We start from the raw sequence: 27,462 nt of genomic DNA on the forward strand, positions 1-27,462 counted from the left end.
TATCCATACTTAAGCAACGAGCATAAATAAACAGCAGAACTACAGACGGATTATTTTACAAAGCCGGGTACAAAGACATGAAAAGCGGCAGAGAACTGGACAGAATGATGCACACAAACACAACACACAATGTCTGAAAAGCCCAGGCTTAGAGGCTTTTTAATGATTTGTATGATCACATATTTTCACTGAGGAAACGTCGTATACCGCATATTTGTAATTGTGTCCTCCGGGGGGAGTATGCTGTAAAGTCTGTTTGTACACCAATGTTAAAAATGTTAACATGGTTTAAAAATATTGTTAGAAACATCAGTCATGGCACACCTCTCCCCTGTCATCCTTCTTGCCCTCAGACACACACACACACACACACACACACACACACACACCCTTCTGACAGGCACGTCCCAGACAGCTGATGGGGCCATCAGATTTCACTGACAAACACACTTACGCTTGAAGTGAGACACAGTGAAAGTCAATACTCTGCGCCTGCTTCTCCCCTCTGCTCTCCTTTGACTCCCATCATCTCCCCTCTTCTCCCCTCCCTGCACCGAACATCACCCTCTATCCCTGCTGGACCTCCTCTCAAAACCACAGGATTACACTCCTCCTCACTTATACACACTAACCACAGAGGCTGAGGCATGATGGAGCCATACTAACAAAGCCGCCACCGGGTACACATGATGCTGTGACTCAACATCATTCATGACCACAAAGGACATCAAACATGGCCACCCTCCAGATAATCCCACAGTTATGAGAGTCAGTCAACCACTGTCCAAAAACCAAATTCAGGCCAGAATATGTTTTTTTTCTCTACACTTACATTGATGTTGCCATATCAAAACCATGAGCACTTTGATTTCCCTTCCTTTCTGTTGTTTTCTTTAGAGTTGACATGCTGTTCTCTCTACCACACACTCTGTCTGTTTTGAATCTTTTAAAGAATGACTGCTTGTTGTGAAAATGACTCTCGTCTATTAAATATCCAGAAAATCTCATTGCTTTTCTCCAACGTTTTACCAAAATATTTGTTGACAACGTAAAATGCCTTCATGTTCACTGGTAACTGCTCCCTTACTGAGCCATTGATGTTTCTTTAAGCGCGAGTAGCTGCCTCAGGTCTTCATTAAAATGTAACTTGAGCTAGACTGACTATTATAGTCTGCTTGCATCTGCCTGAAGAGGAACAGGAACCCACTGGGAGTGGACACAATAGTGAATGAATGGGGCTTGACCTTTGGGACGGATTGAGAAGATGGTATGTGTGTGTCTGATTGAGAAATTAGCTACAGTTCCAACCAAATGGTCAGCACAAACACACGCACACACACACATGCATAGACGCACACACACCAAATCCAGCCCTGAGGGTAAGAAAGCAAAGGCCAGACTCCAGTTGTCTCAACCCTGACCCGCTCGCACAAACAAACAATACAGCACGCACACACATAGAGACTCACACACACAGACAGAGGCTTACACAACTGTGGAGTCCAGCTATCACCTCGACTTTTGAATGTCTGGCAGGGTCAAAGTTCATCCCTTCTTCTGCCAGTCCCCACAGCTCCTTTGTGTGGCTGTGTGTGTCTGTGTGCGGGAGAGAGTGTGTGTGTGTGTGAGAGAGAGTGTGTGTGCATGTGCGTGTGCTCACTAGGAGTGACCTTGCAGAGTCATTCATTGTGGATACACTGCAGCACCAGCACTACTGCAGAGCTGATTAGGGAGCAATCTTGCTTAGTGTAATGTATGTTTGTGTGTGTGTGTGTGTGTGTGTGTGTGTGTGTCTGTGCGTGTGTGCGTGTGCATGTGCGTGTTTGAGAGAAAGACAGATGAACAGATTGTGTTTGGTCCCGACTTTCTTCAGGTATGAGAGAGTCGAGAGCTGATCAGAGGTTAGATGTGCGGAGTGTGCATGTGTCTGTGTGTGTGTTTTTGTGAGTGTATAGGTGCTGGTGTGTGTTTCAAGTGTGTGCAGGGTGTGTGTGTATGGAGGTCAGACACAGATGGACAGCTGGTGTTTCAGTGGTGCTAAATCACTCACCCCTCCCCAGCATGCAGGCACACACACACACACACACACACAAATACACACATACACATGTCCCATCCCCCATCGGCCACAGGGAAACGCCCCTTAAAGCATTCCCAGCTCTTACTCTCAAAGACTGCACACACCGAAGACATACACACACACACACATCCTTGTAAATCTATCTTTGTGAGGACATGTCATTGACATAATGTATTCCCTAGCCCCTTACCCTAACCTTAACAATCCAAGACAAATGCCTAAACTTAACCATTACTCTAAACCTAATTTAAACCTAATTATAACCTAACGTCTTAACCCTCAAACAGCCCTTGGAAAAAGTGAGGACCGGCCAAAATGTCCTCACTTTCCAAAAATGTCCTCAGTCTGTTGGTTAAAAACTCGTTCAGGTCCTCACAACGTAGCATGGACAAGAACACACACACACGCACACACCACAGGAATAGACACCAAACAAATGCCCAATATGACAGTTTGGAGGTGATCATTTCATGTTCATTCACATTCATATATCAGTCAAGGATTGCTTCACACACACACACACACACAAGCTGACACTGACTGACACTGACACACACACACACACACACACACACGCTCCTATTTTATGAGCTCATCAAGTCCCCCAGGTCACCAACCGCCATCTCAGCCAGGGATAAAAACACGCACATCAAAAGGCTAACCATTTCACACACACACACACACACACACACACACACACACGCACGCATCACATGCACACACACACACAACATGGCAACAGTGGCAGCATTAATTTCCTTGTGAATGCACTTGACTAACACATAATAATCCCAAACACTGCTGGGAGACCACCAAGCAGCACACACACACACACACAGCCAGGGGGACCACCAAGCAGAGGGGCTGTCAAGACAAGATAAGTGTGTGTCTAGCGTCGGGGTTTCGCATACACCCACTAATACAAATACAAGTGCAAACACACACTCACACAGAAACACATTAATACACACACACACACACACCACCACAACAACAACACACAGCCTGGCCTGGACTCCTGGAAAAGCTCTGGCTTATCTCTCCCCACAGATAGTGAAATGGATTAAGAGCCACATTTGGCACGTCCAGAGAACTGGACAGATAACCAGGAAAACACTCTCTCTAACTGCAATCACTGCTCAACATGATTTGTGTGTGTGTTTGAGTGTGTGTGAGTGTGTGTGAGTGTGAGGGAGGATGCATTTTAGCTCGCGTATGCTTCCCCATGTGCAGGCATTGGACCGATAACTGTGTATCTGTGCGTGAGTGTGTGTGTGTGTATGTGTGCGTATGGGCATGTGTGTCTGTAGGAGTGATGCAGTGGTTGACCCAGGACCCAATCCGTTAGAACACACACATTCATCTTCCAAACACACACAGCGTGCGCAGACAAAGAGCTGTGTGTGAGAGGACGTTCAGCATGTGTGTGATGTCAGCTGGAGACAGAGACGGGGAGCCCATCATATCCCGTTTATGTGTGTGTGTGGGTCTGTCCCCTGACACAGTGTGCCTGCTCACTGACCCCCCGGTTATAGATGCCTGCTATGGAGATGATAGGAGGGAAAAGTTTCCTTTAAGGCTGGCTAACAACTTCCTCTTCTCTTCTCTTCTCTTCTCTTCTCTTCTCTTCTCTTCTCTTCCCTGCCTTGTTCACCCTTTCAGTAATCCATTACATAATAGACACTCTGTAATTTACTCTATAGTGAGGACCAAATTGCTGAAATGACTATCATTTTGGGTCATCAATGACAGGTGTAGAGGCACATGGCGATAATTTCTTGCATCACAAATATGCCACATGTCCATCCATCCATTTTCTTATTTACGCTATATGCTTGATACATTTTGATTTTATCCACATTTTAATAGTGGGATCAGTCCATGTTAAAATTCATGTGTCAGTTCAGTAACTCTATGTAACATCTATTTTCATCTCTTTTTGTGTTTATTCCAAGTTTGTGGCCTGATGCATTAACAAAAATAAAGACAGAGAAGAGAAGAGAAGAGAAGAGAAGAGAAGAGAAGAGAAGAGAAGAGAAGAGAAGAGAAGAGAAGAGAAGAGTTTTGACAGCAGAGTATTGGACTGAAAAGCTAAAACATGGCATTTCCATGTCTTTCTTTGCACCATTCTGCATGCTTGCCTTCTTATCTGTCTGTCTGTCTCTCCCCTTCTCTGTCTATTAGAGTCAAATCTCTGTCTTAATGGGCATCTATTGTATCCTGCACCCCCCACCCCCCACCCCCTCTCTATTCACCACAGTACCACACACACTCCCTCTGAGGGGGCCCCTTAACCAGGCTCTCCATATGCCTGACCCCCACCTCCTTCTCTTTCCACAACCCCCTTCTCCTCTCCCCATCTCTTGCTCACACTCTGGCTTCTGCTCTGTTGCTGTTGCTGCTGCTGCCCCACGCTGCCATCTGCTACAAGACAACAGAGGGTGAGAGAGGGAGGGAGAGGTAGAAAAGAGTGGTGAAAAAGAGTGAGTGAAAAGAGGAAGACATGAGGGAAGAAAAGACTGAGGGGAAAGGCAGAGGAGAGAGGCAGCGAAAGATAAAGAGAGAAAGAGGGAAAGAGTAGATTTGGACACAATACAACAGAGAGCAGAGAGGCTGTCCATCTGCTCCCCCCCCAACCCCCCTCGCCCATCCCCTCCTGACACACAGCCTCGCACACACCACAAAGAGAGTATTTAACCTCAACGCACACACACACAAACACGTGCGCACATACACACATGCACACGGAAAGCGAGGGAGACTGAAAAGAAAGAAAGCAGCCCAGCCTCTCTCTTTAACCCGTTCCTCTCCAGTGAGCCTGCCTGTATTACACCCTTGGGGTGGCAGGTGATGGGTGGATGGAGGGAAAGGATGTAGGCGGGAGCAGGGTGGGGGAGTGTGGGGGGGTGGGGGAGGGTGTGATTGAGGGACAGCGCGTAGGAGATGAAGGGTTGAAACTGATCTGAATCAACACCAACACATCCACCACTCCCCTCCCCTCATTTCTCCAAACCTCAAACCTCAATAGAGACCAGCTTGCTGCCCGTGTCACTATGACAACCTCTGTCAATCATACCGCAGCAGTGGTTTTTTCCAAATGGGGACTGATAGCGTTGGATTAGGAAGAGCTGCCCAAGTATCAGAGAGCAGGGCTCAGCTCGCTCAGCTTACTCATGGATAAAAACACTGACAACAACATACGTTTCCATACTTTATTAAACTGAATGAAAGAGCATGTCTGACATATTCATAGTCTACTTTGTGGTGAGAATACGCATCCTCCAGACGACTAGCTGAAACTGTGACGTGACTGATATGAAAACCTGCACATAACAACACAACACCCACGTGCTTTCTTTCCAATTTGGTTGCAATTTCGTATTTGAATCATTTCTCAGACTATGAGCACAAGGTGGCGAGTGGGTTGGTGAACAAATGTTCCAGTTGTATTAAAAACCTGACAGACATACAAGCAGAGCAGCAGTCTCGCTGGCTTAGGAAGCAATGTCCACTCACTACTTGCAAATGTCTAAGATGCCAGTTAAAATAAAAAACACCATTCTTTGAATCTTCAAAGCAGTAAAAACAAAATGATCCAGCAGAAAGAAAAATATGACAGTTAGAGAGAGGTCAGTCTGAAAAAGTCAAACGTTGAGTAGCAAAATATTTTTCTCATCTGTTTTTATCTCTTTAATCATCTTGTGACTCCTTTCAACTCTTTTTCTGGTCCTTACCCAAAATAAATGGTAATATAATGTATGTTCACTGCACCTGTATACAATTGGAGTACAGACCTAACAGAGAAAATGAGCAGCATGTAGCCGCCGATTTACTGTCATTACCCAATTTTAGGAACCTCAACACTTGAAAAAAAGAGACGATTTCAGTATAAAAGCAGTGATTCTGCATGGCTGGTTAGCCATGCACAAATTTCCCTCAGTAACAGATCTTCAACTATGCTGACCGGCTTCTGACATTTGAGCAGCCCACATCTTTTCCCATCGTAGACACTGACATAACAAAGACATTAAGTAGGGGTATAGCTGGCCATGCTAGGCAAAGTTACGTCTGCAAAAAGCAATCATGATGCAGCCCTATTACCTCCCTGGGTCTGAGTTAAAACCACAAGACTGAAGCACAACACGACAAAACACGGCCCCGCATCATGCTGACAACGTGACACCCTCGCTCCTGCTGGGCCTGTCGAGCTCGCTGACATCAAGATGGCTGTCAGGTTTGGACACACACACCAGTGTGTAGGTCAACACGCTCTGCAAACACTGGATTCCCCCAAGGACCTGTACGTACACAGTGTCACACACACCAAACACCAGTGTAGTGTGTAAAGGGTGTGATGGAGGTGGGTGGGTATGGGGGTGGGGGGGTTGAAGGGGCGTGACCCACAAGGAGTGATTTCATTAGAGGAGAGGAGAGGAGAGGAGGAGAGGAGAGGAGAGGAGAGGAGAGGAGAGGAGAGGAGAGGAGAGAAGAGAGGAGAAGACAAGAGAAGAGAGGAGAGGAAAAGGTCCCTGTGTATATGACCACAAATGGAGAGAGCAGACACCAGCTGTCACTTGCTTATGTCAGCCCTATTCTCAGCTCCTATGTGAGTGTGTGTGCTTGAGTGTGTGATCTCAGCTAGCCATGGCTGGTTTCAATTACGCAGCAAACTTTGACCCTGTGTAACCAAGCAGGGAACAGAGCTACTGACAGAGCGAGGTACAGAGAGTGTACGGGAGAGGGGACGAGATGTGGAGATAGGGAGAAGCCACAGGAGTTTCTCAAAACTCAAACTTATAAAGAAACACACTGTATGTGAAACTCAACACACCTACTAAAATGAAACCAAAACCAACACTAGAGAGGCAGCACTTACAGAGGCGGTGACTTACCCGTTTTCTTGGGGGTCCTCTTTCGTCTTCCTTCTGGCCCCGCCCTGTTCCTGCCCCGCCTCCCGTTCGCCCCTGCCGCCCAGCTTTGCCCTCACCGACCGGAGGCCTGATGGTCATCCTGATCTCCGGTGGACAAATGTAGTTCTCAAGGCTTTTAGGGGGCTTCTTGGTGCGCTTGGTGGTCTGGATCTTCAACTTTAGACTTCCTTCCTGGAAACTCGCCTCCTTGATGGAGAACTCCTGCTCCTCTAGAAGCCCCTCCCCATGCTCCTCTAGCCCCTCCCCTTCGCTGATGGCACCAATAATCACATCATCACTGCACACCAAACCGATGCCCCGTGCTCCTTCCTGATTCTCTTCATTTGGCCCCACCCTGCCTCCCTGTAACTCCACCTCTTTGGGTCGGGCCGAGCCAACCAGATCCCTTGGCTCCATCCACGCTCCCGCCAGAGCCAGTCAGGATGGGGGAAGCTGTGGCAGCCAGCCAAGAGGAAGATAGAGAGCAGTAGTCTGTCCGGCTGGTTGGTTGTTGTAAGTCAGCTACTGGGGTTGCGTCGGTTGTCCCACAGGAACACAGCAAAGCCAGGGACAGTCTGCAGAGAGAGCAGGTGAATGATGTGATTAGTAAAAAAAACAAAAAGGCAGCTAAAACATCCTGTCCTGTCATCTCCATAGCTGCCATTCCAGCACCGCGCCTCAGCACACAGGCCTGTCTGCTGTCGTCAACATCACTAGCTGCCTGTTATGTACGAAGACAAACACACACGCTCATCACAGAGCTGTAGAGGCATGCTGCCACGCTCTCATTTGCATTTTGTACCCCGCATAAACAAACTAATTTTTAGTCGCTCTTTGCTAATCCTCTCTCCCTCGCTCGGCTCCTCGCTCTATCCCTACGACAGATCTGAGGCAGAGCAGTGCAGACACTCTAGAGTGATCAATGCAAAATAAGACATTCCTCTTGCTCTAAAACCAGGCTGAAGTTAGCCTGAGGACACAAGACAGAAAAAATGAAAGAAGCTGACTTCTGTTTTTTTTTCTTCTCACCAGAGCTGGGAAGAAAGGAGGGAATCACACAGAGGGAAAAGGGAAAGCAGCAGAGAAAGACAGAGGGAAGGAATCTAAATTCTTTCCCCAGATGTGGTTTACGAGCTGGTCTGGAAAAACCAGCGTCTGAATTGTTTTACACACGCATGCAGTGGCACTGCTGCTCACATGCATGAAAAACTCCATACACTTATGCACATAAATACACACACAAATGACAGTGTTGCTGTCACCAACGTACTTCTGCACCCCTGCTGTTATTTCTGCTCTCTGGAGGAAAGGCCACTTCTCACAGGATCCAGACCTTCATTTTTGGATCATTGCACATGCGGGTGCAGATGTATATTACATACTTTCAGGAACACACACACACACACACACACACACACACACACATGCACTTACACAGGCTTACTTACACACTGGCATATAAACAGAAAGCAACCAAAACAAACAGCGGACTACACTTCTCACTCCAGCTCCAGGGAATCCCATCAGTCAATATGACATGAGGCATGACTGAGCTGGAAGTGGGGAATGCCGTCTCACACACTGAGCTTAGACAGACACCATTTACACTGATGTGAACCCAGACCACTACCTGCGGACATGACTCTTGTGGAAGCTTATTGCTCGCTGCAGACTTAAGAGTGACCTGAGAGCACGAAAAGGTTTACAGAATTATCCACCTCCCACCCCCCGCTAATACACTCTCTGACATAGTTACTGTAGGAGCATTTTACACCATGTGTGTGGGTCTTCTCTGTACCAGCCCACGCTACTGTACAAACAGCTGATCCCCATCATAATACCCAACAAGCCTCACAGCACATGCTTAGAGTGTGATTGAATAATCATAATCCACAGCGCGATTTCAAAGACTTGAAAGACCATAACAGTGGTTTTGCACGTTTAAGCTTATGAACCCCAAACCACTTATAGTCATGGCAGAGTTTACAACACCAACCATTTTCCAAATCATGCCAATATGTTTTCAGATTGGTTTCCTTACCTTCCTGGAAGTCATTGATTTTGTCATTGATTCATTCATTGAGTGCAGGATGGAAAGGAGCTTGCAAAACATACTTGAGTTAGCCAATCCATCATCCTACCGCAGATTCGGTCTGCTTTATTTCTGTGTCCTAGTTCTATTATTTCCTCTTCTGAGGAGCAACTCTTCTGAAAATGATTCCTTGCTGTTGCTGTCAAGAAAATCTTTGGTAAGACTTTCACGTCGTAGCTGCCTGACAGCAACCTGTTTAATGCAAGAAAATACCAAATTCCCATGATCCTTTTTTACACAGTAAATGTTGGTCTTATTGATTTAAATATCCAAACAACACAGCTTGTGATCACATAGCTTTTTGGCAATCTGAAATCTCCAGTGCCTCCTTAATCTAACACTTCCCGTAAAAAGAGTCTTCAAAACTTGGTCGCTGTGGTTTTGCTCGCTGCGTAACCACACACAACAACGAGTGTTACATCGATCAGCAACACGGACACATAAATAATAAAGAGGTTAAAAATTCAGTTTGATGGATGGCCTATCTCAGGAAAGTCTCTGAAAGCTGACTTTCACACCCCATTAAAATGAATAAAGCCCCTTGGCTGCCAGGAAGTTGAAAAATCCATCCAAAAACGTATGGTATGCTTTGGAAAATGGTCAGCAGTAATGTACAGTAAAGGCAATTTGCATTTAATGGCCTGAAACATGCAAAACCGCCGCTGTGGTGCTTCAATAACTTTTAAGTATTCAAAGTTTTACAGGGCTAACCAGAAGACAGTGAGCCCATGCAGGAGGCTCAGGCCTTGGTCCTACAGTTGCCCATATGACCCTGTTTGGTCCTCCAGGAGCCTCCCAGTCCCTAATGTCAGCTCGGTGACTCGCCCTGATGGTATGTGTGAAAGCCACCCTGTCTGTCATGTGACTGTGTGGACAATGACAGGAAAAAGAGACAGCTGCCAACCACAACATCACACACACACACACACACACATGTACACACATCAAAAAGAAAAACCTATCCCACTTTGGGTGGTGCGCTTAAAGACTCAGTGCCCTCTCACAACTCTAACCCAGTATGACAACAAAATGGCATCATACATCAGTACAATCTTCGTTCTGGGCCATTACTGTGTAAACTACTTAGCTGGGTCATGACTATTCCTCCTCCCTCCCTGCTCGGTGCCCTAAGCTGTGTTAGTTCTCTGTTACTGGCAGACAGGCTGAGAGTTTATGTAAGACTGACCCCTCCTCGGGCCTCCCTCGTCTAGCTAGCCTGAGCCTCACTGTCTCCTCTCTCTCTCTCCTCTCTCACTCTTACACACACAAACATGCTGACACGCACGCACACACACACACACACTTACACACCTCGACTAGCCTCAGACAGCAGGGTGATTGTGAGAGGCCAGACTCGCTGCATAAATAGCTTTATTATGTTCTCAAAACTGCCAGCGCTAACCAGCTTCCCTCTCAAATAGCATAAGGTCAATCCCTGTGCTGGATGCAAAAAGGCTGTGAATGAGATCCTCCTCCAACATTTTGCCTCGTCCTTTGAAAACAATTATGATAAAGCATCGATAATGGGATACAGATGGACAGAACAGAGATGGTGAGCGATATGGACTCAGACAAAACAGAGGTAGAAAGAGTCGGAGTGTGAGTGAGACAGGGAGAGAGAAATGGCAGCAGAAACACAACCTTTTAAGGCTGCATACCCAGCAGCCCAGTGCCTGAGGTGGACTCACAAATAGCTCATACACACATGCAGACAGATGCGCGTGCACACACTGACACACACACACACACAGGCTCACACATTCACACATCCACAAGCACACCAAACGCCCGTGTGATTGCACAAGGTGAAGAGTCTTTTTTTTTTTCTCCCTGTCTTTCTTTGATGTGAGAGTGTAGGAGAGGCTCGGCCATCCCTGGCTGTAGATGAGTATCTCAGGGGGATGATGAACATTGTCTGTCTGCCATTTTCATTTTTCATTTATCTCTTTTTCTCTTTTAATCCTGCCCTCTAGTGAAGGGGCAATCATGTAAACCAATGTTTCTAGAGGGATCCAATCTTTGGCTGGAGACAAATCAAAAGGAATGGCCCCCGCTTTCTAGCGCTTCCAAATCCAGTGGGCACGAGCACGAGTTTTCAAACTGGATATCTAATAGTGCTCTGCCTCAGTGTACAATGAGGTGAACGAAGCCATCTTTTCACCCTGTCCGCATCAAGGAGTCCATTTGTTTTCCAAGTGAATACTGACAACTTCTATTTAGATAAGAAATGCAGAATAAAATCACCCTTGTCTCCAGTTCAGCATGGATGGCACAGGCATGTGTTCAGCAGCTACAGGGCAACTAGATGTACGACCATTAAGTGCCATGTGTGGGATGGCCATAATAGAAAATAATGGCCTTGCAGCCGCTCTGTGCAGTCCCACACGCACACACTCCTCTGGATGAGCCATATGCCAGGTAGCACTAAAACCATCCTCACCTAACTACTCCGCAGAAGCAGATGAATGTTAAACCATTTTAACTGCAGCAGAAGCCACAAAATGGCTGTCAGCAAAAACACCTCCCCTACTCCCAACTGTCTTCCTCCTTCCCTTCAACCCCCCCACTCCCTCCTCCACCCCAACCTCTGTTTTCTCCCCTCTTCTCTGTGCTACCTCTTTCCTTTACCCTCCTCCTGCCTCTCCCTCTCTTCCTCCCTCTCTCTTTTTTCTGTGAGCTCTGCCAAAAGGTACTCCAGTGCTGATATTCTGCTGAGAGAGCCTGCCAACAGTTAGATTTGTCCTTGGATCCCGTTCACATCCACCCCCCACCCCCACCCCCTTCTCTGTGATCCTGTTTCGACCCGAGGTATCCAGCTCAGAAGGGGATACACCTAATCGATTTCTCATGCTTTAATTTAAGGGTGGCATGGGCATCTCATTACCTAACGGGGGGTTTAATAGCCTGCTTCATACTTTTTACGCCACAAAAAAAAAAAGCTGCTGCCAGACTTGGAGTTTCAACTCCCCCAAACCTGTTAACAAGACAAGATCGATGGCTCCATCCGAGTCTGAATCACCTCCATTATCCATCCCTCAACCCCATTTCTTTCCACCTAGTCACGCACTTCTCTTACAATTGCCTCTCTGCTCATGTCCTTGTTCCTCTTTTTTATCAACTGCTCATTTTCACACCTTCATTCCCATATATCCTACAGAAACCTGACCATTTTTCCACACTTCCCCCCTGACTCACTGGGGGCTTGTCTATTTATCTTCTGGTGATGTGGTTGAGACTGAGGTTTCTGGGCGCTGCTGATAACAGTGGCGTATTGCCATTTACTTTCAGCCGTGCACCTTCCTCCACACAGCCAAAGCATGGCCATCACTTCTGGCCACAGCGTCTCTCTCTCTCTCTCTCTCTCTCACACCCACCTCCAAGCCACGTGAAACTGATCAGCTATTGATGAATGCAACCAGAGTGGAAGGAGCGCTGGGCTCCCACTGAGCGTTACTGGATGCAATGTGGAAACCACATTTGTATGCATAACTGGCATCCCTCAAGTGTAGCTATGGTGGCATGTGTGGGTTTTGGGGGGCTCCAATTACACAAATGAATGCAAAAGTCAGAAATTAAAACACACTCCATGCATTCTGAGTGTATAGTTCAGCCTCCAACTTCCAAGCACTTGGCTCCATCCATGACACATGTCTCTCTCTCTAGCCTCAGTAACTCCATCAGGACAATCCAATCCCATCTTAAAAACCTTACATGATTTTTGCAGGACACAGTTCAACGTGACATAACTCATGACAGACTGAGGGAGTAACAACCATCTGCCTGCTGCATGTCACACACTGTCACTGCTATGTGATGGACTAGCAGTGTCAGTGGAGATGCAGGAGGTTCCAGCACAACAGAACAACACTGGACTCAGACCTTGAGCAGCCAGAGACACAGTGGACACTTCATCCCATTGACCCAATTAGCTGTTTAATCTCACGGCAACCTAATTACAAAGGTAAAACAGTCATAATGAATGGAGGCTGAGTGGTACAGCGTTGCTCGGGGTGGTCTGTGGTCTACGTGCGTGCTCGCGCGTGCGTGCGTGCATGCGCGCGCGGCGGTGTGAGTATGTGCGCGCGTGCGTGTGTTTGGTCGAATTTGTTGCCATGTGACTTACAAGCAATTACACCTATTCCATGTCATTTATAGCTGAAGGAATTTTTTTTTTTAGTAACATGGCAGACAACATGTAAAAGGCTGCAGGTGAAGGTGGCATGTGAAAAACAGACACACACACACACACACATGCACAGCAAACACGAAAAGCAAGCGCACACAGCAGCATATAACATTAATAAAAACATTAACACATTTACAGCAGAGGTGTATTCAGGTGTGCAATGTGACTAGTCAACCGGGGCTACTTACCCATGTCTAATGTTGTCACACACTCGGCTCTAACGTGTAAATATTTTATCAAGATCGTTTACAATCCATTTAGACACATTTTACACGAGCGACGGATGAGATGACAGCCTCCCGGGGAGCTGTCAAACGGTGCCAGAATATATGTATATATTTTTTGACAGAAAACCCCGAGGAAAATGGCGTCAACGGTGCTTTGGAAAGAGAGAGAGAGAGGTGGGGGGGGAAGCGAAAATAGGATTTGCAGCCGATCTGATGACAGAAGCAAGGTAGCCGCACAGGGGAGGGGGGAAAAAATCCAATCGGAAACTTGGCGCTTATGTCCAATTCCTCACAGAAATCAGATCTTTCGAGGCTCTGGTGGATTGAGTCCTGTGAGGCGGAGAGTCGCGGCGGTGCAACAGAGTGCGTCCCCCGGTGCCTTTGCAGGATCGCTGGTCACTCGCTCGGTGAGCTGCACGGCGCTGAGAGCCCCTCGCAAATCCGCTCCTACTCGGTTTGTTGGTTGGTAGGAGAGAAGGAGGAGGAGGAGGTGGTGGTGGAGGTGGAGGAGGAGGCGGCGGCGAAAGAGGAGGAGGAGGGGGGTGAGTAGCACTATTACTGCAGTCAAAACAAGCCCGCATCCGACTACAAGCCCAAAATCCAGCGGGGAAATGTCAGCGACAAGACCGCGCTTTCAGCCGTCAGCGCGCAGGACAAGAGGAGCCGAGGCAGGAGACGGTGGGTTAGGTCGTTTGGTCGCCGGTTGCATCGGATCAGGGTTTTTTCTTTTTTTTTTCTCTCGCTCTCTCTCAGTTTCTCTCTCTCTCGCTCTCTGCTTTTCCGATCGGTGAATGTCAGGTCCCGGAGCCTGGTGTCTGGTAATGATCTCACCCAGCAGACTGAGAGCTCTGGCCGAGCAGAGAGGAGAGCAGAGGAGAGGAGGAGCGACATCGCCTCCACCTGGCGGCAAACGCGATCAGCGCGTCTTCTCCTTTTGCAACCTCCCCGCTAATTCCCAGGGCCTTGTCCTGTGGGACTGCTCATACAGACATGGTGCTATTTTAATGTAATGCAAAAGGGGGGGGCGCAACATCTGGCAAAAAGCCTCGGTGTTTTTTGGAGCCTCTGCAGCAAGGAGTAAGATGTTTGGCGCTTCTTCTTTTTTTTTCAAGATGCGTGCCTGCATACATTGAAACTTTTATAAAGCCTGGGTTATTTTATAACATGCAGAAATGCTAAATGAAGTCAAAGAAGGAAAAAAAAAACACAGAAATATTAGACTTCTCCAAAGGAGAACATAGTAACATCACAATGTGTACAAAAGACATATAATAAGAAATAAATGAGATCAACAGACACAAAACAGATTTATATTCTCAAAATGGATTAACTACACCCTAAATTGAGCAAACTACAAGCTTATCCCATCAAGGTAGTTTAGCTTTCTTCCAGTTCAAAGAGACCTGTTAAGAAGAATATGATACAATGGTTGGACTCTCTTCATCTACAACAAAACTTCTGCTGAGTCAAAACCAGACCAAACTTATCAGATGTTGCATATCCTTGGGGGAGGTGTGAATCATTGCATGAAACATTTGTGCAAACCTCTATTAAGTCTTTCACCCTTGTCTTAATAGGAAATGGTTTGCCCATAAACCACAGCTACCGAATGATGATTGTGTCATTTGACTGGCAGGTAGTTGAGTCCAGTTTCTACTGTGAGCTCGGTGAAATGAAAGTTTCAGAGGAAGGTGGATGTGTGTGTGGAGTTTGTGAATAAAGGTGTGTGTGTGTGTGTGTGTGTGTGTGTGTGTGTGTGTGTGTGTGTGTGTGTGTGTGTGTGTGTGTGTGTGTGTGTGTGTGTGTGTGTGTGCGTGTGTGTGTGTGTGCATGTGTCGGTGCTTTCCCCTTAATATGTCAAATTAGCAGAGGGTGGAAAACCCACATCAACCAGCTATGAACAAGCCACAGTTGTTCCATTAATTCATCATTGTCAGAAGTTATGTTTGTATCGTGTCGCCATGCAAAACTTGACCTTCCTTGTATGGAAAACATCCTTTAACATTAACAAGCGATGCAAATGATGTCAGATGACCTTTCTCTCTGTGGTGCCCCACAGTTACTAGCTGTTACTCATCCCTGGCATGTGTGTGTGTGTGTGTGTGTGTGTGTTTGTGCGTGTGTGTGGAGCCCCCACTGAGAGATATTTCATTAGCAGGTGTGGTATTTCTGATTGTGAGCTCAGTCGCATCTAAGCACCGAGCAGTTTCAAACTTGTAGTTAAAAAATCTGCAATGCCATCAGTGGTTTTGGGTGTTGTTGTGTTTCACTTCCTTTGCTGTGGCACATTGGATAGATTCACACATGGGTTATGTGTGTATGTGCATATAAATTTGTGTGTAGAGTTCTCTATTTCATTGGACGTGTTTTCATAACAATGCCACAGCAACTCTTTATTGCCCATTTGCTCATTTCTCCACTTATGGGCTTGGGGCCAGTATTGTATTACTGCATGTGGGTGTTTGTGTGCATTTGTATTTCTACCTTTATGAGGACCAAATGGTTTGACAATGATAATAAGCTGAGAAAAATACTTTCAAGATGACAACATTACTTGATTTGAATTTTGTTGGGCATGATGTTTACTGTAATAAAGGGGGTTAATATTCTCCTGCACTCTTGTTCTGACATTATGCTCTGTTTTAATAGTCATGAGTTAAGACAACATTTAAACTATGGTTTATATGATTGTATAGGGGTTTTTTTATTAGAGAGAGAAATAAGATCTGACTCTAAAATAAATATTAAGACCTCACAAATATAGAATAACAAATGTGTGTGTGTATGTGTTTGCGTCTGTGTGTGTTCACATTCATGTGTGTCTATTGATTTGGGATGTGTGCAAGAATACAAAGAGACCCCTGAGAGTGAGGGGTCAACAGCTGCTCCCCAACAACCAATCAATTGCAGTGTATCAGTAAACATTACACACACACACACACACACACACACACACACACACATACGCACATACGCAGACACACACGCAGGCACATACAGAAGGCACTCTGTTCTTGAATCTGTTGCCATGGATACCAGATACAGGCAGCCAAGAGGGAGCAGTTTTCCAGCTTAAACTGTAAATATTGAATTATGATGGGGAGGAAAGAGACAGCAGTGCAGGGCAATGTTCCTGCCTGAATGATCTAAATATCTAGATAATCCTTTCATCTCTATTCACTGCTACAGGAAATCTGGAGCGTCATTTATGTTCATCAAGTTCAACATAAAAAGATCAATCTGTCTTCCCGATCCAGCCGTTTATCTAACTCCCTGTTACAGACTGAGAGCTGCCCCCATTCCTTCATCTCTTCCTGCCTTTTTGTCTGGAAGATCTTCATTCCCTCAAGTGGGACACAAAGTAAATGCTTCCCCATGACTGATTTGCAATACATAAAAAGTGAATCTCATTCAAACCACTTTACCAAATGCTGAGGCTTTTATGAGGCAACAGTGCCTCTGTGGTTTCATCGATGGGGAGAGAAGAGATTGAGATGAAAAAGGAGGTGAAGAAGGAGGAGAAAAAATGAGTTAACAATTAATAAATGCTCTGGCAAATGTTTTAAGCGGGGCCACTGGAGAGAAAGACTGAGAGAAGAAGGGAAAAGAGACTCTGAAGGTGAATGTCAATAATTGGTTTGCCGTCTTTATGAATAATATAAGCAGTGGAGTCAGCAGAGCTAAAACAATAATAACACACTGATATTCATAACAAAGCTACTGCACTTGACTGCGTCGGGGAGACAGAGCCAGCGCGCTAACCTTGAGCTGACATTGTGTGAGCAGGGGAGACTCACGTTCAATCAATGAAGGGCTTTTCTCAGGGAGTCCACTAATCTCACAGGGCAGCAGAGGGTTCATCAGAGCTGAGAGACCCCTGGGACTGACAGAGGTAATGGAGTTAGCTGAGAGAGAGAGGGACTGTGTGTGAGTGCTTGCGTGCGTGCATGTGTGTATGTGTGTGCAGAGGACAGAGACCATGCCCATATAGACATACAGTGAAAGCATGCAAGAAACATGCAGTTGTGGGTGATAACGTGCACTTGTGTGTGTTTAGATACAGATGTGTATGGCGAAAGGGCATTTGTGTAAGTGTGCGTGTGTGTGTGTCTGAAGGAGCGAGAAAGTGAGAAGTTAATGGGACGTGTGACAAGGTTGATTACTGAGGCCACAGTGATCTGGCTGGGTTAATAAAGTAGATGACTTCTTGGAAAACACACCGCTGGGGTTATCTCCAGCTCCTGATAGACTCAGATAAACCAGAATGGACTCTTCTCCCTCATTTACCTTCCAAAGACGTCTGGCTTCAACACCCTGCTGCTTGGTGGGACAAGACACATTCAGTGCACTCAAGGCAAAATGGCTTTGAATCCATTCTGGTTCACTTTTCACTCATGCTCGACTTGTGATCTGCTATGTTTACTCTGCCAAATAAGACAAAACACTGAACATACAGACTACATATAGAAATTAATTAGATCTGCTCGGAAAACAGCGTACAGTCTCTATTAAGGACTTAACTGCCCACCTGCAGTTTGCACACATTAGACACACGCACACAAACAAAGAGAAGATAAAGAGTTATTACAAGACTTTGTTCCCCATTTGGGGCTGAGATAGAGATTCTTCTAATGAGAGAGATAATGATGTCTGAGAGGAAATGCAAACAGGAACAAAACATCAATGCAGATGGGAACTAAGACAACAACAACAAAGAGACTATCCTAAATGCATTTGACTGTGGACTCCCCGCTGGCTGTCTATGTGAAGAGATGACACTGCGCCCATCCCCCTGCTACTTATAGGGACATTATCATAATGTCTCTGTACGAGCCTGGCTATCAAGTGGGCTTGTCTTGAAGTCCTCCGCGAGGCCCTGTGTGTGCGGATGCTTCAGACGCTGGAGGAAGACAGTGGTGAAAAAAAATCTGCCCTAATATTTATTCAAACTGACAGTTCTGCCGTCTAACAATGCAGCCTGGGACTGACAGCACCAATTTGACGAATCTCTGCGTTGGTTGTAAACAAATGGCAGCAAGGAAGATAATGATAGTCCTTCTGTTTGTCCTTATGCTTTTTTTATTTTCTTGTCACTGCAGACATCTGCAAAGAATAAACGTGAAAGGGGCAGAATGAAGCATGCGGTGGACTGTGTGTGGTTGCTGCCTGACAATAAACATGAAGTTTGATCAAGTTGGGTTCAAATCCCAGCTTCTGTGCTTTACCAAAGAAGGAGGGGGAAGTAGCAGATAAAGTGTGGCCATGTCTAATAAATACATAAATGATAATCATTAGTTCTCAGAAACAGATATTGTTTGTCACGGCTTGTGTGAACATTCACACCCCATATATCCACCCTACAACATCCTGTTGTGTTTTAACTGTGCGTGTGGTCATATACAGCTGCATTTGTGTGTGTGTGTTTGTATGTGTGTTTGTGTGTGTGTATGGGGGGTGGTGGTGGCAGGAGCTTGTGTGACAGAGTCAGAAACAGAAACAAAGAGGAATACTCTCTAGATGACAAAACGCAGCCACTTCCCCTCGAGACGCTGTGAGTAAAATGAAGACAAAGGCAGGTGTATGATACAGCACTGTGACTGTGATAGCGCTGAATCATTCATCACTCACACATTCAGTCAGTGCAACAGAGTTGCTTTTAAACCTCATCCTTCCACTGTAATGACCCCAATAGAGAGCATAAATGACTAAAGTGTCTAAAACAGAAACTCAAGTACAATGGCCAACACTCTGGGATACTCCTTTTCAAAATGATGAGGTGAGCTTAAAGTTTTGACTGTTATTTCCTCTCCTGGCCTAGTGGCCTTTTCTCTTATTATTATTATTATTATTATCATTTTACACTTTCATCAGGTTGTTAGATCTTGTGTATCTGTATTTTGACATGGCATAGCCTCCATAGTTTGTAGCTGGTTGTGGTGGTAATGGCATAAAGCCAATTTGATCATCAGTTGCAGAACGTGCGTTAGGTACAGTATAGGGTGATGCCAAGAGCTTTGATCTACAAAGACAAACATCTCAGTGGTCGCCCAATACATTTAAATCTCTTTCAAATATAACCGTACAATCAGTGTGAAGTGTCATGCAGGAAGAATGAGGTGGCCACATGTGCTTGTGCACACACGTACACAAGCACATGCACATGAAAAAGACACCTGGTCTGCATTTGTTGTTTACTGTACATCGTGTGAACGCTGTCCCATCTGAAGTTTCTCCCAGCAGCAGGATGTGGTGGAGCGACAAGTCCTCGCTCAACAACACCCACTTCCTACGAGTTTGATAAACAGCCTTGTGGTTTCACTCTCCTCCTGCCCGCCACACAGAAGTATAGACACACACACACACACACACACACACACACACACTAGCTCAACAGCATCACCATCTGCTAATGTGACAAATAACCAAAGTGAGATTGTGTGCATAATGTTACCCATGCAATCATGAGATTCACTGTGACAAAGTGCCACCAGAGTCACTTATAACTCAGCTGCAGCTCTCCCCTGCAGATTCACTGAGACTGAAGGGAATGAGCACGAGACCGCCCTCAAATCATATCAGAATTAGAGAGGGGACATCAATATGTCACATTTGTTTTAGAGCTAGTGACGTGAGTGGGTATGAGTTATGTCTGCCACTGGACAGTTATGTGCCCCTAAAGGTTTATGATACAAGACCAGTAAAGAGTTGGGCTAGAGTCTTCTTCTCTTCTCTTCTCTTCTCTTCTCTTCTCTTCTCTTCTCTTCTCTTCTCTTCTCTTCTCTTCTCTTCTCTTCTCTTCTCTGCATGGTTGCATGGGCACATACGGTCCTGTCAGTCACATCTGTGAGCTGTCAGGATATGAATGTGCATGCATCTGAGAGGAGAATGAGGGGTGTATTAGGCCTGCTGATCCTTCACACTTCTCTTGTCAAACTTTACATGAAAATGAAACACTGTGTGTGTGTGTGTGTGTGTGTGTGTGTGTGTGTGTGTGTGTGTGTGTGTGTGTGTGTGTGTGTGTGTGTGTGTGTGTGTGTGTGTGTGTGTGTGTGTGTGTGTGTAGGAGACAGGGAGGGTCAAAAGAGAGGAGCCATGCCTAATCCTGTGGGATGTGAGGGTATCTACTGTGTATGGAGATGGGATGTAGAGATGTGCTCACTGGTGCATAGATCACAAAACCTTCCTAACTGACAGAAGAGACTCTCAGGAGACCAATGTCAAACTGCTAACTGCACAAAAAAAAGAGAGAGAAAAAGGCAAACTGTCAGGACCATAACACTATTGCATATTGCATCATGAATGTCAGATGTTATAGGAATTTGCAACAATTTCACTGATTAAGACACCATAATGTGAGGTATGAAAAAATAAAACACCCATAATAAGTGAAAATATTATTATATGTTTTATTTATATTATATTATATTGTATTAAAATATCTATTTTGTATTTGATCTAGCTACCAAGGGAGTATAGATGTAAATTAGCTCCTAGCTAACTCTGGTACAATGCATTAAATGCTAACGTTTATGCTTAATATTGTAGCTACATGGTCCCTTTACAAAATAAATAAATAAATAAGAAAAGTCTAGATGAACTTAAGATTTAGAGAGAATTTTGAAAAATTGTAAAGTTTGTTCCTCTGCCTTTTCAACATTTCTACTGCTTTTAGACCTTTAATTAATTTATTTATTTTTTACACTTATAGGCTATCTAGTATAGTTCAGGTAGGCTATTTTTCCACCATGTCATGTCATTCAGCCTCCTTACACGTTCTACTTTTACTCTTCAGATATTGTTTCATCTATATTAGTAATGGTTCAAAAATGTTTTCAAGCTGTCAGTTTTAAATATGTTTTCAATTTCTTCATACTAATCTTCAACAGTTCAAGTAGGCTAATTTCCAATAATTTCAAACAACCTCCTTCTTACATGTTTTAGTTTTACTCTTCAGATATTGTTTCATATTTTCAAGATTGCTTCAGCAATTTCTTCACTTAGCCTAATTCAGCATTGTTTCAACAATTTATTCAGCTCATTCAGCTTCCAGCTTTCAGCATTCACCCGTATTTCCTTCGGGAAATGCATTCTCTAGTTATTACTATTTCGACAAAAGTAGTAAAATAATAATAAGAAAGGTGAAGTATAATCATAGTGTAAAAATTGTGGCACACACAATGCGCTGAGATGTCCATGTCGAGCCAAACCTGTGCTGCTCGCTGCTCCTCCTCAGACCGGTAGATGCCGCTGTTGTTCAATTTAAATCCGCCTTTAACCCGGAAAAAGTCCTCGCGGACCTTTAACTGGGCAGGAAGCGGCTCCTGGTGAAATGACAGTTAGCTGCCATGGCGCTTGATGTGAAATCCAGAGCCAAACGATACGAGAAGCTGGATTTCCTCGGAGAGGGCCAGGTAGGCAGAGAAACACGCCGGTGACCGGTGACTATATCTCAGTCTGTTTTCCTCCGTGGCCGCCGCGGCTGGATGTGTCGGCGCCATGAGGGCGAAGCTAGCAAGCGTCTGCTGGTTGCTAATGTCAACAAAGCCCTGCTGCTTCATGCTCCTCACAACATGATGGTGATGGTTAAAATGACTTTTTGGGCTCGGTGTTTCTATATTCATGGCTTTCTGTCTCTCCAATCCAGTTTGCCACAGTGTACAAAGCCAGAGACAAGACCACTGACAACATAGTTGCCATTAAAAAGGTACAAAATTAGCTCAAGACTAGACACTTGTTAGCCTTTGTCTGCTGAGCTGGTGATCAATAACTGTTCGTTTGTCTGTTCCCTGGCAGATAAAGGTTGGCCACAGAACCGAGGCTAGAGATGGTGAGTGCTTAATTGCATTTTTAATGTTTAGTTTGTTTGTTTTTTAACCTCGCAGCTCATGTAATCCACATGCTACTGTCTGGTTTCTTACTGTCTGAACAGGAATAAACAGGACTGCTCTGCGAGAGATCAAACTGCTGCAGGAGTTACATCATCCAAACATCATAGGGGTGAGTGATAGTTAGCATTATCTTTTGATATCACTCTTGTTCATGTAATGTGAACAGAACATTAATATGTAATGTGGTGTGTGTTTAGCTGCTGGATGCCTTTGGACACAAATCTAACATCAGTCTCGTGTTTGACTTCATGGAAACTGATCTAGAGGTGAGAAGCTCCCATTCCTGCACAAAACCTGTCTTTCTTTTTGTATGCTGTTATAAGACAACATAAATAACAACATGGTAACATGAATACTTACACAGTAATATGCAGTCTTGTGCATTACCCCACTGAGACTCTGTGGACTTTGACTCATCCATATTATAAGGGTTTTTGGTTTGTTCACCTTATATTGATAATTAATATATATAGATATGTTATTGCAGTGGAGTTTTAAATACCTCATTGAGTCTGTAACCAGTTTTCTCAAAACTAAATAATAAATCAGCCTTTTCAGGAAAATATCAGTGAATTCTAGAGTTTGAAAGCTGGGTTTTTCTCCTACATTGTTGGTGCTCAAAAGCCTTGAAAAAGAAGTTGCATTTCATCATTGGGCCACCAGATGGAATTTCAGCGTTTATTGCTTCCCCAATAAAGAATGGACCTCAAGGGGGAGTGCATTGAAATTAATGTCACATTTTACATGTGTGGGGCAACTTTGATATGGATTTATTTGCTGTTATGTTTAGCCTCCAGTACTGTGGATGGCAGGATGAAAGATGGAAAAAAAAAAAGTTATTGTTAGAGGAGAATATGCAGTATGAGCGAGATGATGAGAACGGCAGTGTGAGTGCTCTCATCGGACCATTAAGTGGCTCTCCAAAGTCACTCAGTCCTCAGTTTGTTTTAGTGCAGAAGGCTCCAGATGGGTGTTTGCCTCCAATGCATCAGACTCAAATGGCGTGATGCAAAACAAGATAAGCATGCTTTAAAAAAAAAAAAAATCGATATCACTCTGCCTTGGCTCTCACAATGAATTGATGCCATTACCCAGTCACAAGCAGCAGACACACAGGACAGACTGACATGAGGATGAAACATGACACTCATGTTATTACCGGTTGCTTAAAGTCTAATTTTAGGCCACATGTTTAGATTTGGCTGCATGGTCTTATCTGATCTCATCAACTACAGAGGTTGGACGCTTTTCTTGTCAGAAACATTATGAGGAATAGTCAGGATAGAAACATCCTGGAGCCAGAGATTTTACAGTGGGTGGAAAAATGAATCATCTGGAAGAGAAGTTGAATTTGAACTGTGCCGTCTGGCGTGGCTCCAGCTGTGTCCACGTCTTCACACAGATGTATCCGAGCTGCCTTTAATTCCCTTATCTGCTCCCTCTGATAAGCATAATTTCATTGTGAACACGTAGCCTGCAGCTATGTAAAAACATGACGCAATGGATGAAGGTAATTGGTTATCAGAAATCTGGCTTTACTTAAGCTTTGTTGTTTTACTTCCTAAGGTGATCATCAAAGACACGAGCCTCGTGCTGACTCCAGCCCACATCAAAGCCTACATCCTCATGACTCTACAAGGATTAGAGTACATGCACCAACACTGGGTCTTACACAGGGTAAGCGTACCTCACACACACGTGCCTATTGTGGATTTCCTTCCTTTTTTTTAAATCGAATATTGATTTCTTGGTTCACAGAAATCAAATCAAGGGCACAGGAAATTAAATACTTCATTACATTACTATTATTCTCCGAATAACATTGATTACAAAGTACAAATCTGACATGTGAAGGGTCTGCAGGACAACACTCTCTTGACATGTTCTTTCATCCTTCACACTCCTATAGGGATGTGTGATTGGTCAACACTTACACAAAGGCTTGGCTGAGTGGTCTATTACTGAACTACTACCGAGTCATCACTATGGCTATGGCTATGGAAAATGTCTTATCATAATATTGGGAAAGTTTCCACCTGCACACTGTTATGTTATTATGCCTGTCTCTACTCTCTGCCCTGCTTAACTTGAAAGGTAATGAACACACAGTAAGATGTTTGACACTTTGCATGTCCAGGATCTGAAGCCCAATAATCTGCTGTTGGACGGGAACGGAGTGTTGAAGTTGGCTGATTTTGGTTTGGCCAAAGCGTTCGGTAGCCCCAACAGAGTCTACACACATCAAGTTGTAACCAGGTCTGTGCTTTATTTCCATCCGATGGTACAGACAGAACTTTATACTCTGCTCTTTTATATGTGTTTTTGTTATGCTCATTGGGAATCTCTTAGAGCAGCATATCTAAATTCATTTAGATAATTCAATTATATGGTTCATTTCATTAAGATAAATCAATCTTGTCAGGAGATAACATTAGATCTAGTTAAGACATGTGACAGCCTGTATTATAGAAATTCAACCATCAGTCTACTGGATAGCAGCAAGTCAGAGAGTGGTTGTGGTCAGAGGCTTCAATACACATTTAACGGAAATAATCTTCCTAGAGAGGAGGCACTTTATGGTTTCACTGGCTGACTGAGACCTGTAAAAGTATTTTCTCAGATTTTTATCAATCTCTTCCCTAGGTGGTACCGCTCCCCTGAGCTCCTGTTTGGTGCCAGGATGTACGGTGTGGGTGTTGACATGTGGGCAGTGGGATGCATCCTGGCAGAGTTACTCCTTCGGGTAAACAAACCTCACTTTAAAAAAAAAAAATCATATATTAACAAGGAGGAACACTGTTCTTTTAATATCCATGCTAACGTCTCTGCGCGTCCTCTTTTGCTGTAGATACCGTTCCTTGCAGGAGACTCGGATCTTGACCAGCTCACTAAGATCTTTGAGGCCCTTGGGACACCCACAGAAGAGACATGGCCTGTTGGTATCTGTTTTTACCCCCCCAGTTGTGTCTGGGGCTGTATTTGCTTTGGTCAGATGGTGAGAATACTTGAGTACATTTGTTTGTCAAATGTCTCCACAGGGAGTGAGTAGTCTACCAGACTACGTGTCCTTCAAAATCTTTCCTGGCACACCTCTGGAACATATATTTAGTGCAGCTGGAGACGACCTACTAGAGCTCCTACAGGGCTTCTTCACCTTTAACCCCTCAATAAGGACCACTGCTACACAGGTAAAAAGGGAAAAAAAGAAGAAAAAAAACACATTTGAGTGTTTTAATACTATATATGATTTCATACAGTATTCTTTCCATATTCTAAGATTTAAAAGGTTTGACATGCCCACTTTCCCATTCAGATGAATGATAGTGGTCTCATTTAGTTGTAGACACTGCTGGGGGAAAAGTCCCTCTATAATTAAAATCATACTAAGACTTTTGTTTCTTCTTCCTCAGGCTCTAAAGATGAAGTATTTCAGTAACCGGCCTGGCCCTACTCCAGGCCCCCAGCTCCCAAGACCAAACTGTTCAGCTGAAGCTCTGAGGGAGAAGGAAACAGTTGGGCTCAAGAGGAAAATAGAAGGCCTGGAGACAAGTAAAGAACACATAAGCTCATATTCACTTTAAATATAAACTCATACTCAAATAACTGTGTTTGCTATATATATATATATATATATACACCACAGTCTACCAAGTGCTTCACTGACCTTGGTTCCCCTTAAATCAAATAAAGCTGGTCGGTAATATTTTGATAAAACTGTGCGAGTTGTGGTTTGAGCAGGAAAAGGAGAAGTGTCTGCAATAAATGTTTGAGGTTGTTCTTTTAGAGAGCTAAAAATCTTAGAACATCCCACTCAGACCAAAGTTACATATTGAATTTTGTGATTTTTTCCATTGTAAACTTTTCCCATCTTTGCATGGTTATGCACACTGAGATCTTATATTTAGAATACCACTCGACTGAACCTACCAATTCGCAGGGTGTTGGCTGCGTATTTAACTGCAGTTAAAATTTCAGAATACAGCAAAGCAGAACACACACACACACACACACACAAATAGTTTAGAGGATTGTGGGAAGGTATGTTTTACTAAAGGAGGACCTTGGTGTTACTGGGAGGTTCAAAGTTTTTCAGCTCCTCATGTGGTTTGGAAAATAGCTGGGCTGACTATACGCTATGCTCTGTGCTACAGTATATTACAGGGAGAGTTTCCAAAAACCTACAGTAGTGGGAAACTTTAGTGGTTTAGCATATTGCTCATTATAAGCTTGTTTCACTTGCACATGTATGGCAGGTACAGTATCTGACTCCACTCTTCTATTGCCTCATAGACTGACATGTAAATTGAATCTAGTCTTTTTAGATTTTCTTTTTATAATGTGTGTGACAACAATCTTTGTGTTATTTTCCAGCTGCAATGAAGAAGAAGCTAATTTTCTGACCAGATGGGATCTGGTAAATAAGGTGGTCGCCCTCTTCACACCACTGTGTGGCTCAACTTCCCACATTGCTCAGGATTGTCCACTGGAACGCAGCAAAGTCCAAACCCAGGAAGACGTGGTCAACTTTAGGACATTTTAGAAGTTAATAGCTGTTACATGAGTTGGGAATGGGGCCTAAGGTTAGCTCTAAGTATCCAGGTGCTGCTGTGCCCAGCAGTCCAGCAATTGATGTTCAGCAGAGACTGTCTGTGGTCAGTAGTGTTGGCTCTGGTTGTTTTTCCACTCATGCCTAAACTCTGGGAGCCTGTTGAAAGGTGTCTAATTTATGTGACTTAAAAAGAGAACAACCAAACTAGCAAGTCTGATTTATTTCATGTAGATGTTGCTTTTCTATTTTTTTGTATGTAATAAGACCAATAAATGGTGCATATACAACCGACCTATTTCAATAAGCCTCTGTGAAACAACATTATATTTAGTGAGTTTATGTGGTTTTGTGAAATGTTCCCGAAGGTTTGAAAGTTCATACAGTAACACCCAAACAATTTGCAGAATGCAGACTGATTTCATGTTCATTTACTTTTTTGCCTGTTGTTGAATATGTGCGGACAGAAATACGCTGATGGTTTATTTACTCGGCCTGGTAATGACAGTGAGAGGGAGTCTGTCCGTCTGTGT

At 44.4% G+C, this 27,462-nt stretch overlaps 2 protein-coding genes across 2 annotated transcripts in view; one reads left to right on the top strand and one right to left on the bottom strand.

The window, feature by feature from the left end:
• setbp1 (SET binding protein 1) overlaps nucleotides 1–14,340 on the bottom strand; it is a 34,710-nt gene extending 20,370 nt beyond the window's left edge. The window contains exons 1-2 of the mRNA XM_085786973.1: nucleotides 13,457–14,340; nucleotides 6,973–7,565 (exon numbers count right to left, since the gene is read on the bottom strand). Coding sequence (XP_085643099.1) covers nucleotides 6,973–7,407 — 435 coding nt within the window. The 5' untranslated portion in view covers nucleotides 7,408–7,565; nucleotides 13,457–14,340. The remainder of the gene's footprint in view (nucleotides 1–6,972; nucleotides 7,566–13,456) is intronic.
• Nucleotides 14,341–21,801: 7,461 nt separating this feature from the next.
• cdk7 (cyclin-dependent kinase 7) lies at nucleotides 21,802–27,219 on the top strand. Its single transcript, XM_085786974.1, has 12 exons — nucleotides 21,802–21,906; nucleotides 22,140–22,199; nucleotides 22,289–22,322; nucleotides 22,425–22,492; nucleotides 22,581–22,649; nucleotides 23,950–24,060; nucleotides 24,521–24,639; nucleotides 25,027–25,126; nucleotides 25,232–25,318; nucleotides 25,422–25,571; nucleotides 25,794–25,932; nucleotides 26,755–27,219. Exons 1-12 carry the CDS (start codon nucleotides 21,841–21,843, stop codon nucleotides 26,781–26,783), a joined length of 1,032 nt encoding a protein of 343 aa, XP_085643100.1. The 5' UTR covers nucleotides 21,802–21,840; the 3' UTR covers nucleotides 26,784–27,219.
• Nucleotides 27,220–27,462: the final 243 nt, after the last annotated feature.

The sequence above is a fragment of the Trachurus japonicus genome, chromosome 9 (genome assembly GCF_045865225.1).
Source record: "Trachurus japonicus isolate A0001 chromosome 9, Traja_1.0".
In the NCBI taxonomy this organism is placed as follows: domain Eukaryota; kingdom Metazoa; phylum Chordata; class Actinopteri; order Carangiformes; family Carangidae; genus Trachurus; species Trachurus japonicus.